This window comes from Melanostigma gelatinosum (assembly GCF_949748355.1).
Source record: "Melanostigma gelatinosum genome assembly, chromosome: 12".
Taxonomy (NCBI): domain Eukaryota; kingdom Metazoa; phylum Chordata; class Actinopteri; order Perciformes; family Zoarcidae; genus Melanostigma; species Melanostigma gelatinosum.
The window spans coordinates 16,918,963-16,931,773 of NC_136645.1; the positions used below are offsets into that span (position 1 = coordinate 16,918,963).

The 12,811-nt window shown below is 42.4% G+C and overlaps 1 protein-coding gene across 5 annotated transcripts; it reads right to left on the bottom strand.

The window, feature by feature from the left end:
* Positions 1–95: 95 nt before the first annotated feature.
* slc29a3 (solute carrier family 29 member 3) lies at positions 96–4,889 on the bottom strand. 5 transcript variants are annotated; one of them, XM_079280285.1, is made up of 8 exons: positions 4,821–4,889; positions 4,438–4,683; positions 3,915–4,177; positions 3,418–3,826; positions 2,933–3,015; positions 2,433–2,659; positions 2,101–2,263; positions 96–1,118 (listed from the first exon to the last, which is right to left on the bottom strand). In XM_079280285.1, exons 4-8 carry the CDS (start codon positions 3,739–3,741, stop codon positions 497–499), a joined length of 1,419 nt encoding a protein of 472 aa, XP_079136411.1. In that variant the 5' UTR covers positions 3,742–3,826; positions 3,915–4,177; positions 4,438–4,683; positions 4,821–4,889; the 3' UTR covers positions 96–496. The 5 variants fall into 5 exon arrangements, with proteins under 5 accessions (XP_079136411.1, XP_079136410.1, XP_079136409.1 ...); XM_079280284.1 differs by having other exon boundaries at positions 4,296–4,683; XM_079280283.1 differs by having other exon boundaries at positions 3,915–4,683.
* Between the last annotated feature and the right edge of the window lie 7,922 nt (positions 4,890–12,811).

The following is a 12,811-nucleotide window of genomic DNA, read 5'->3' on the forward strand; positions in this document are numbered from 1 at the left end:
AAGGTTGTTTAAGCTGGAATATTTAAAAAAGGTGGCTACTGTCCTTCACTTCTACTGGACTGCGTCTTTAAGAAATGACAACCAACTTGTTACTGGAAATGTTCAGTTTATAAAGTCTGCTGAAGTTAAGTTACAAGGTTTACAAATGACACATCAACCACATGTTCAACAACCACCGGCTTGTATCCCTCACGCAGCTGTGATGCTTCTTTGCCAGCTACATATTTTATTACAGTGGACCTAAAACAGCACCCTCTGTATAACAACTGATGTCTCACAAATTGAACCAAATATTTTTTTGGTTCAGTTTTTCAATATGAAAATTTGGTTGTGTAATTTTGTCCCTATGGACTATGCATATTAATGTGAGGAGTTATGATTAAGAGGCTTATCGGTCCATTTAGCATCAGTGCTTTGGCTCCACTGTCCAGCGACTGTCTGCCGTATACCTCAACTATCCCACAGGAAATGACTAGTGTATTGCTCAACAGCCTGGTCAGATGTAGTGCACAATAAGAACTGAGAAAGCCGATCCCACAGCCAGTCCCAGAGTGAGAAAGAAGGCCATGACCACTCCCGTGGCCTCTGCCAGCTCCCGGGGTACGACCTTGGGGCCGTAGATCATTGGCAGAGTGCCGAGGTAGCCATTGGTGAGGCCCAGCAGGCAGTTGAAGACCACAGGGTACACGTCGTTGGCGAAAAGCACAGTGTGGAGGTGGTCCCTTGGCTGGTAGTTGCAGAACATCAGAAGTGGCACCATGACTGAGCGACACAGCACCAGCACAGGCAGGACTCGACTGGTGGGACCAGGGACCTGCAGCCAGGCTGTGGCCTGCCTGCCACAGAAGTCCGCTACATTGTACAGGAGGAAGCTGGTGAGGGGCACAAAATAAGTGGTCGCCCAGGGGCTGTCTTTGTTGACTGACTGGATTCCCGAAGACACTGCGGGGAACACCATGATGGAGACGCAGAAGACGTAGAAGACGCTCAGGCCGAGCACCCACGTCTTCCTGAGGATGGGCTGCAGTGGTGGGACGGAGACACTGCTCCCTGTGCCTGCTGCTCCCCCCTCGCTCGTCACCCCTGAACTGGTGTATGCTGCTGCCTGCATGTAGTACCTAGGAAGAAGAGCAGCAAGTGACTCGTACAACTAAAATCTCGAAAAATCTTTCACTATTAAAACAAAGTATTGAACCTATTCACTAGTTTTATCATTAGATTGTAATAATGCTGTCCTAACGGGTATTTTTCAACCCTATTTTCCCATTTGTTTGTTTAACCGACTAATAAAGACCACTATTTCTGAGCCAAGAGCGCTGCATATGGCAGATGCCACACGGGCTGCAGTGTAATCATTTTGGGGTAATTTGGCACCATCAGTGTACGTCCACTGACTGGCTCTGATTCTGGAAGGCGTCTCGCTCGAGGAGATGTCTTGACCTGAAATCTCGTGATGTGACGTGTTGCCGGAAGAAGCCGGTGAAAAGGCGAGTTGACAGCCAGGCAGAGTTCGTGGTGTTGGGGTACAGAGATCGTAGCTCAGCGTTTTAAGATATTCAATGTCAGAGCTGCGTATTTGGATGATTTCGAGAATGTTTGAATTTGCTGTGACACTATGCCCACAGAAGGAAAATAAGTGATATAAAGAGTGGGACCTTTTGCTGCCTCAAACCTTTTATTTCTCTGCAGCGTCCTTTCCATAATGTCATGAACGTATAATAACAGAGCCTGTCGGTGGCAAAACAAGCAATTTCAGTGCTAGTGACCTTCATCAAACAGTAGCTGCAAAATCAAAATGCACAAACCCAATAACTGGAATAGGTAAGGTTACGTATTACAACGAATATTAAATAATTTGACCCCACTTTGTGTAGGATCTGAACAGTTCTACCGTTGGCACCATCTGGTGGTGGGAGGAATGGCACTGTGGCAGATAGAATGCACACAGCTAACTGATCTATAGTATTCAGATTCAGATGAACGTAAATGTTACATGACAAGGGAAAGGTGTAATCATATCACCTATATTTGTGATATTAGAATGATGGGTGATGTAAGTATCTGTATTGGAACCATAACATCTATGGCTGCTATACCGACCTTGAATATGCCAGCTTTGGCAGCAGCAGATATGCGATGATGCAGAGCAGGATGAAGACGTCGGCTGTCAGGAAATAGACCAGAGCGCTGTCTGTCACATCCTTCGCCACTGCCAGGTCCACTATCGATGCTACTGCACTCAGCGTGCCTCCCATGCCCTGGCCTGAGACAAGAAAGGACCTCCGCTAATGTATTGTGCAGTCAGTTCAAAAGAGACATACATCACATTATTTCATCAGTAAACCCTTAACGAAGCTGCTAAATAGTGCATATTTAGGACATTTGTACAATGGTAATGTATAAAGACAATATGACGTGAATGAGAGCCGTACCTGATATAAGAGCCTGAGAAATCCTCATGGGGAAATACCCACTGATCCCGAACACGCTGCCAGAGAAGAGGTTGGACGCTCCGCTGACCACGGCCACACTGGCCAGCGTGCCGATAAAGAAATCCGTCCTGCAGTCCGACACGTCCACCTTCACCAGCACCGTGGTCACCACAAACACCAGCAGGATGACGAAGAGAGAGGACAGGATCCGCACGTTTGAAGATAACCTACCAGCGCCACATACAGGGACAAGGCAGGAGTGCATCAAAGATCGGTCGATCAACTTAAACACAAACAGAAGCACATGTTTGGTGCTGTGGGACAGTAAGCCATTAATTATCCACACATGTGTTCTGCTGCAGGGGTGCTGTTCAAAATGACAATCTACAAGGGCCTTGATAGGACAAATGTGACACTGTTAACACCCAAATACCCAGAGACAAAGAACCATGTGAAATGAATGCACTTTGGTGTGTGTGTGTGTGTGTGTGAGATTTAACCTGTTAACCAGGACATAGTTGAGTATCAGACACAGCACAGAGGGAACCGTGGAGGCAATGGCCAGATAGCTTTCAAAGTATTCCTGTAAATAGTTCGTGAAAAGACAAAACATTTAAATTTGCTTGAATAGAAGACCACGCCCTCACATAGTGTCTCACACGACATGCAACAATCCTTATCTCTGCCCTGGTCCCTGTCAAATAAAATCAAGCATTAATCTCACAATAGCAGAAATCTATAGAATTCCTCCATCCTTGAAACAAAGGAAGCAGTTCCCCCCCCCCCCGTACCCCTCTAGGCCTTCATCTTAGTTACCCTCAACGAGCGTCTTGCCGTTTCTAATTGTGTGGCAATGGATTCCTTTCAGACATGCGAGTTCTCACGTCTGTCACAGGACCGTGACGGTTCTAAAAGCATGCAGAATTGAGAAAATGCGCACCTTCCTGCGTGCGCACATGCACATAATAGTCGTATTTGTACTCACGCCGAGGTTTGAAGGTTGCTCCTCATTGCCACCTTGTTGAGTGTTGTTGCTCAGTTTGTAGAGCCAGTAGTGTTTGGCTGTTATGAAGAAGTTCCATGGCAGCAGGGAGCCGATGCCCATCAGAAAGAAGATGATATACACCAAGCAGTACGAGTCATCTGGACTGTAGCGCATGGCCAGGGGCACCGAGGAATGTTTGGGCAGGAGTGATACAGAGGAACTCTGGTCCTCGCTCTCCTCATCCTCAGACACATGGTGGTTGCCCAGAGCAGTCGGAGCATAGGAGGAGTTCAGGTTGGGCTGCAAGGGCTCTGTGTTGTCCATTTTCACGGATACTCTCAAAGTACAGACAAGAGAGAATAGGGAAGATTGGGGTTGAACGCGAAGACAGGAAGTGTTACAAATAAAGCTGTGAAGAAGAGGAAGAAAGAAAAAACAAGTTCATAAAATCACAAATAATAATGGTATTGTAATAAGTGGGCTTGTATGATGCTTACGTTTACTTGTGCTTATCCGGAAAGGAAAAGACACACTACTTGTTGTGGAGCCATATTCTGGAGAGATCTCTGTGTTGCAGCTGGAAGAGACCATTCCAATTGTCCAGATCCTGACATGCTGCAATGCAAATAGTCACGTTTCACCCCGAGGATTATCATTCATTGGAATCAGTTGGCAGCAGTGTGTGAACGTGAACCCACTGCTCTCCTGCAGCAGGAGTCTGTCCTGGGCTTGCATGACTGGAGTCAGGGCTTGGCAAATCCTACGAACGGAGGCATTCTTCAAAGTTAAATGCTTCATCGCATACATTCAAGTAATTCAGCATTTACCACGAATAATTTCTTACATGCGATTGTGATAACTACAGTTTCATCTCACACCTGCACGTGTCCCATTTCTGCCACAGGCAGGAACAGAAAAAAACTGACTTTCACCAGCACCACTTGCGTTCACAATGGGATGTTGTTCGTGGAACTATTTAAGGAGGTTAAAGGAAGGCTGACATGACAAAACAATGCTGACCTTGCATCCTAAAAGCATCACGTGTGCCACTAATAAGGAACCAATAATCACATGACGAAAACCAATTTCACCGACATCAGGCTACACTGGGCTGTTCATTCAGAAGCATGCATCGGGCCACTGCGGGCAAAATGTTATCATTATGAATTGCGAAATTATTCTGCCCATTTTGCCGCGGTCTTCGTTGTTGAGGTCTTCAGGCGAATAGACAGCAGGTCAAGTTGTATTTGTTACGTGCGGACACGGCTGTAAACAAGCAAACAGTATTTTAGCTAAATCTGAATCCCAGCCTTGTACAAGTTATCTACAAACGGAGCAGTTGGTTAGCCAACTGCTCCGACCCGTGCGTGATGTTGGGCTCATTAAATAAAAGATAAACATACCTCACAGTTGCACCTCCCTGACTGCTGCTCCTGTGTTTTCTACAAGTGTTAGACTGACACAAACTTCCATATCACAGCAAACTTCATTTCTGGTCAGCTGACAGCAGCAACCACAATACCCATTCCGGCACGAATCCTTCAGACTAAAAGCTCTCTCTTCACAAATATGGACCAGTTTTATTAAAAAACGTATATTCTACCCAATAACACAACTTGCATTTACGCGATACTGATTATAGCCCAGGCCCGAGCTTTGTATTTTAAAATAAACACAAATCTTAAAAATAATTCACGCTATTATTCGGAAAGCCAACCCACATACCGGAAGCTTGGTTATTTTCCGGTTGTAAAATAAAAGCACCTATTTACAAATTTACCTTATTTCTATGTTCTTATGTTAGACCCCAGAGGTGTACTTTTTGACAAAAAGTATACCTCTAGGGTCAACTCTGGGGTCAGCATGCAAAGTTATTTTGGATATGACAAAACATTTTTGTCATATCCAAAATAACTTTGCATGCTTTATTCTATCATCCAATTTTTTCATTACTTTGTCAATCAATTTGTCCTTAGTTACTTTATAACATTGATGCTGCCTATGCAGTTTTAAAAAATGGAACTATTTATTGAGCTCGAGTTCGCCATGTGTCCCAATTTTAAGTATCAGCTTTTTACCCGGTTTTTATCACCTAAACTTGGTTAAAGCCAAATGAATACTGTGAGCTGGTTGAATTATGCTAGTTTTGATTTGCCAAGGCCATGTGGCCAAGGTGTCTTGCAATTTTTAACATAATTGTATATGCAGTCCAGTATCTATTATCTATTTCTTCAGCTTTGACTCACAAAGTGGTCAACATTTGTGATACAGAGCCAGTTGTCTTTACTGTTATTTAATAACCTCCCAAAACCAATCCATGCTTTAATTTGTCAATTTTCTGAATTTACAGCCTCCATTGTACTGACCTTTGATAGGATTGTCATTACTGCCGATTTAAATATTCTTTCTAATTACATGACCGTTGAATTCAAAGCCATGCTTGAAAACATAGAGTCATAGAGTATGCCATGAAAGTCTTGAGAGTAGTATATCACAAAAAAGTCATAGTATAGTATGACTATAAAATTCTTTAAAAAGTATTTTTTTAGCATGTCGAACTAGGTCATACTACAGTATTTCAATAAAGTCATAAAAAGTCATAGTGTAGCATGTTGAAAGAAGTTATTAAAAACTTAAATTACTTTTTTCGACATGCTATACTATGACTTTTTTGGAACTTTTTTCGACATGCTATGTCCTATGTATAGATATACTATGACTATTCAATAAAAAGTCATAGTACAGCATGTCGAAAAAAGTCATAAAACACAATCATTTATGCACTTTGTGTTTAAACTCACCTGAAAACCCTGTTAGTTTTAGTTAGAACATGAGGTAGAGGTGCTTCAGCCTCTTGTGGCCAAAAGTATTTCATTTAAAAAGTCATAGTATACTATGTAAAAAAAGTCAAAGTAAATTATGCCATCAAAAATTCATGGTAAGGTCACAGTAGAGTATATCATAAACATCAGACATTTTTGTCACGAGAAAAGTTATAGTATTGTATGCCATCCAAAAGTTATAGTACAGTATGCCATAAATATTAAGTCTTAGCGTAGAATGTAATAAAAAGTCATACAAACATAAATGTATTGTAACTCATAAAAAGGCATGCCATTAAAATGAATAGCAACAACTTCTTGAAACTAAACAAAGATAAAACTGAAATACTCGTATTTGGTCCCTATTGTCACTACCTACCTCAAAAGTATGTGACAAAAGCAGTGGCGGGCGTGCATTTTATACCTGGTCCTTCACTGCTGTTTTACCACCTAATAATCTCATGATGACGCCACAGCTACGGTTATTTGTTTCTAGGGGTGTAACATCACGTATTCGTTTTAAACTGTTCGGTACAAGGCTTACAAACCGAACAATAATACTAGTGCATTTGGAAAATGCAGAAGCTTAAATTGTGGTAAATATAACGTTTTCGGTGGACACCGGTCTGTCTGTCTGTTTAGTTTCCGGGTCAGCGTCTGACCCCGGAAGCAAAACAAAACTGAGGCGCGTATGTTCTGCGAGGCTACGCACAAACTCGCGCTACATTCTCCCCGCAACGTTTAGGCAGCTGTTCCCTACTGATTCAAACAGGGCTAAGCAATCGCCACACAATCCCCATTTCTCCAGACCACAAGTCTGTATTGTGTCATCAGAAGACTGTTGAGGTCCTCTTACACTCCGCACTGCAGGAGGAAGCATCGAGCAGTGACGTGCGGTGAGGTTCGTGGCTGGTGCGGTACTGACTCTTTCAGAGTCAGACTTACAAATATATGAACCCAATATAGAGTATCTTAAATCACCATTCAATTAGCAGCCTGCACATTGACTACTGGTTGTTTTTCATATCAGCATTCTTTACATACACACAGGTAAGGTACATATTTGAATGCACCAGTGTCGCGATCTGCGACCGGCCCCACCAACCCGTTTCAGAAGCGAAAATCTGTGTAACAACCACGGATTTATAAAGAGAACAACAAACACATAAAAGGTTACTTTACCTGTCCGATGTTGGATTGCTGTTGATTTGGTCATATTTTCCTGTTTTTTGAGAATTGTTAAAGCTTAGATATTTAATCTTCAATGTTTGCGGACAAAGCAAAATAGAAGAAGAAGAAGAGAAGTGTAGAAGAAGAGTAACGGAACTACAAGCATGAATCCGACCCGTGGGCTCTCTTACGACCCCTTCATTGAGGCAGAGGTACTGGTTGCCTCACCTCTGTGCTTTTTCACTGCGGTTTCTGTCAGATCAGCTAGACTGAATATGTTCTACACATACGTGAAATACATGACCTGTTCTATGGAAAGAAAGGCGTGCGGTCAGGGGAGGTATGATTGAGCGCGTGCCGAAGGCTCTCAACCCAGTTTGTGAGGGATTGCAAAGCTCGTCGCTGCCTCACCTCGCGTCTCCGCTCCTCTGTTTGAACAGGAAATGCGCAAATTCAGCGATTTTGATTACAAAAATGCTTGATATGATGGGAATCATACATAAATTATTTATAGCACAGATCAGTCGCTACATATTAATTTTTATTTTATTTTATCATTATTTGTTTTTTACTTTTCATGATGACAGGTGAGGCTCTGCGTCCCCTGCCTCCCCTGACCGCACGTCCCTGGCATCGAGCATCCTGTGGTCCCCAGAAATGTCTTCTTGAATTCTGGCAAACTGAGACTAGACTGATGAGTGCTGAAAGCAGTCTGACCAAAGCCGAGCATGAGATTAAATTGCCACCTATATCTGATAAACCTGTTTTGTAATAGCATGGCGGTGCCTCTGGGTCCACCTTCAGGACACAATTCACTTTTTGTTTTGGTTTATTTTTTTGCAGTGGTATCCAAGAATAGCAATGTTTCTTTTCCCTCAATTTTTCATCCTTCAATGTTTTTTGTTTAATGATCATCACATCTTTACTGCCAGCATGGCCTGTTAGTTGTATGTGTGGAGAAAGCATTGTTTTTTCTGTCTAACAAACCCAAGTTAATGCTTAATTACCTAATGAAATACTTAGTATTATTCCTGAAGTGTTTACAATCCGTCTTATGTGTTCATCTTCTTACCTCCCTGACCGTTGATGGTTTCTCAGAGCTGTTGGATATGTGGCAATGCTTTGATCTGTGTATGGACTGATTTAAAATCATGTGGTCTACAAAGTAATCCTCATGACTCGGTGTAGCTGCTTGTTGACAGATGCAAAGCTGTTTTAAGCCACTATACATGTTATATTCACTATTTAAGAAGCTTCACATGAACTCAACATGACTGAAGTTGAACCAAAAAAATCTCACAGTACAAAAGTGTGACTTCAGAGGACTCGAGTGTTTTATTGAATGCAACACCAAACCAGTGAAGTTGTGAAATGAGTCGGAGCAGTTCACACAATCCTGCAGAAGAATGACCAGGAAACATCTGTAAATAAAGGAACGTCCTCATTAATTATCTCAGTGTTTCTGTGTTTACACAATAACACACATTACTTTATATATAGATATATATATATATATATATATATATATAGAAATATTTATTTATTTATTTCACTAACAAGGACCATGCCAATAACAGTATTATTTTCGAGAGGTTTATTGCACAGTGGAATAATTGTTAGATTCCAGAAGCGGAAGGGGTCGAGGGATGAATAGATATATGGTAGGGGTAGAGGGATGAAGGGATGTGGGGTAGGGATGAAAAGATGAAGGGATGTATGGTAGGGGTCAAGGTAGAGGGATGTAGGGTAGGGATGAAGAAATTAAGGGATGTAAGGAAGAAGAAACGAGGAGGGTTTGTAGAAAGGAGGTTAGGTGATCGATGGGGGACCGCTGATGTCCGGCGGCTGGCGGGAACGGGGGGAATGGAGACTGTAGGGTGGGGGCCGTCTCTTCGGAAGCTCCGGCGGTGCAGAGTCCCCTGTTGTTCCTGTAATCCTGCAAGAGAGAGAGAGAGAGAAAAATAGGAGGACAAAAATGGGGTTGGGGGGGAGGGATGTGAAGACAGTCGAAGAGGAAGTGAACGGGTTCGTTGTGCTTAAATACTTTGTGCAGAGGAAATGAGCAGTGTTCTGGGCGTGGCCCTGTTCCTGAACTGAGTTTATAAAACTACATATAAGTATATATGCTCATACTCATCTTTTAGTCCAGCTCAGGAGGTGGAGTGAGAGAGAGAAAAATAAAAATAACGGTAAGACAAATAATGTTGTATTCATTGCATCAAAGACACTAAATGATTCATACAGTAAGTAAGACGGACAAATAATCTTTGAATGCTTTTGAAAATGAATGAAATTAATTATGAACAAATAGACGCAGCATACAGTTTGTAGGTATGTTACATAATATGACTTTGTTTTTATATTGTAGACTATTCTAGGTCACTTTCTCAACAAAACAGAAGCTCCTACTTACTTCCCGCCAAAGGGAACACACTGTCAGCCCGTCCCATCGTAGAGTCAATCCGAGTCGCTCTCTTCGGACCACCTCGGCCTCTTCGCAGCAGCCTCCTCCTCCTCGTCGCTCTCTTCCCTGCGTCGTTTTGTGGAGGAGTCCTCAAGGCCGACGACATCGATCTCAGGGTCCTCCTCCTCCTCAGGTAGCCCACCTGTACCTGTCAATAATACACTCAAAAGCAGCATTAAAAGCGTCACCATCATATGGGTCAGCGTTAGGGAAATCAGGGTCAGCATGAATCAAAGATAGTAAATGATTAATATAGTTTGACGCTCATACCAACCTTTTTTGTCTACGGTGAACAGCAGCAGCTCAGGTGGTGGAGTGTTGTAAAAGTTAAGTATGAGACAGAATGGTCAATAAAACAATATTTCAATTGTAAAATAAACATACTAAAGGCATAAACAGATTAACATTACAATACATTGAGCTATTTCTAACTTTGCCTTTACATTATAGATTCTAAATCAGAAGCTCTGACTCACCTTTTCTGCACGGTGATGGAGTAAGAGAGGGAACAATAAATCATGGTAAGTAAGATGGACAAATAATGTTTGAATGACCAAATAAGAAATAAATTATGAACAAATAGACGTAGCATACACTTTGTAGGTATGTTACAAAATATTACTTTGTTTTTATATTGTAGACTATTCTAGGTCACTTTTTCAACAAAACAGAAGCTCCTACTTACTTTTTCCGGCCAAAAGGGAAAACAAACATGGTTAGTAACAGAAATAATCTTTGAATTATTGAATAAAGAATTTAATATATTTGAAATGTTACTTTACCTTTTTGGCCAATATGATTAAGGCAATTTCAACCCGCAGACTTTAACCAAACTGTCTTTGGGGAGTTTGCCTGGTCCCGTTTTCATGAGGTTTGCTCGTATTGGATGTTCTGTATTTAGGTGATCAAGCTAAAGGTTCCTTGCCCTGCCAGACGCAAAGGCTGGCCCTCAGGGTTAAAGTGGGTCAATCCAACGGCCCCAGTGCAAGGCGCTACATGGGGTGTCATCAGCCCCGCCAGATGCAAAGGCTACCATGAGAACCACTGGTCCTGCTTCGATGTGGACTCAGTGGTTGCTCCGATGATGTTTCTGGGAGGATTGTCAGCCCGTCCTATCGTAGAGTCAATCCGAGTCGCTGTCTTCGGACCACCTCCGCCTCTTCATAGCAGCCTCCTCCTCGTCGTCGCTCTCTTCCCTGCGTCGTTTTGTGGAGGAGCCGAGGCCAGAAGTTGAGGGAACTACTGCATCCTCTTCTGAAGAATCTTCCAAGAAGAGTGGCCCGATGTCTTCAACATCCAGTACAGGGAGCTCAACTGCAAAGTCCTCGTCCTCAAGTCCGACGACATCAATCTCAGGGTCCTCCTCCTCTTCAGGTACCTGTCAATAATACGCTCAAAAGCAGCATTAAAAGCATTATAATCAAAAGGTTCAGCGTGAGGGAAAGCAGGGTCAGCGTGAGGGAAAGCAGGGTCAGCGTAGTAAACAGGGTAGTAAACAGGCTAGTAAACAGGAAGAGGAACAAAGCCTTGTTGTTGTCCCTCCATCACAAAGTGTGGTGGTGGGAACTGCAGCTCACCCTCAGCCTCCTGAAGCCAGTGTTTCCATAAACCCGTGATGTGTGTGATGATCTGTGATGATACACTTGCATCATCTTGACCCAGAGCATACATACAAGGTTCAACCAAGAATGAAACATGTCAGCAGTTTAATTTGTGTTGTTGTTGATTTAGATATAAAAATAATGAACAGAAAGGCAGTAGACATGAGTAGACATGAACTAAACTAAACTTGAATCACTGCATGCTTCCATCGACATCATGCAAAGATTGCACAATTCATGAATCCCAAATTGATTGCATTTAATTGAGGACCATGTGGGACTTTTTATTTGTCACCTGGATGATACAGAGCAGCCCACTGTCTGTGATTTCATTGCTTTGTGAAGTAATAAAATCACAGTTTTATTTTTGAATTGTTATTAATATTCACCTATACATACACATAGTGAGAAGATCACTTTGTGGTGCATTTTGCGACATATTTCTAAAAACAAGGGACACTAATGATGCGTGTATGTCATCTGGACAACCTCCACATGATGGCAGTATTGGAACTTCATTCACTTTTTATTCACTGATATATTTTTGCCAACAGATGGCACCACACTCTCACTTGCAGTACTACAAGTAAGACGCCCTCTTTTCTTCTTCCAAACACAGTGGCGGGCCGTGCATTTTATACCTGGGCCTTCACTGCTGTCCTGCAGCTGAAACACAGCTACGGTTATTATTTGGTTCGTGTAAAAATGAAGCCAACACCTGTAGATACACTATCTGCCGAGAGTGCGTCTCCTCTCTGCTTTAACGTCAAAACACCACAAAATTCTCCATTAACACCAGAACAAGTCGCTAGATTTGTCACTAGTACCTTTTGACAAAAGAAAGTCTCCATGATCGTTTGGAAAGTCGCCAGATTTAGTGACCAAGTTGCCAGCACTGCCACCTGCTAAATATGTCCCCAGTGAAACACTGGAGGTAACTATGGTTCCTATCACATATAAAACCAAACAAAAATCTTCATAAAAACAAGTTGTACAAATAATAATATATAAACAAGCATATTAAAGCTACTGCAGATGTAAAAACAAACGCATTTAACTTACCAGAGCTGGTGTTCACTTTTTAAAGACAAAGTGCATCCTCCTTTCTTTGTTAACAAAGGGTTTAATCTCACAGTTGTTCAGTAAATCCGTGCGTTTTAGTTCCAGTAAGAAGTCCTTCTCGATTCATGGACGCCAGTGAAGACAGTCGAGCCTCCATAGTTGTATTTCTTGAGTAGGTTTTAATGTGTTTGAGGGCTAAAAATGTCCACTCCACAGAGGCAGCAGATATTGGGATTGTCACCGCCCAACACGTCAGGCTAGCTCAGCTAGCAGTC

Excerpts from the sequence above, each read along its gene's own strand:
- slc29a3 (XM_079280285.1), bottom strand. The coding sequence starts at position 3,741 with ATGGACAACACAGAGCCCTTGCAGCCCAACCTGAACTCCTCCTATGCT. Across the intron at positions 3,016-3,417 it reads AGCAACCTTCAAACCTCGGC|GAATACTTTGAAAGCTATCT; the intron begins GTGAGTACAAAT and ends AACTATTTACAG. Across the intron at positions 1,119-2,100 it reads CCAAAGCTGGCATATTCAAG|GTACTACATGCAGGCAGCAG; the intron begins GTCGGTATAGCA and ends TCTTCTTCCTAG.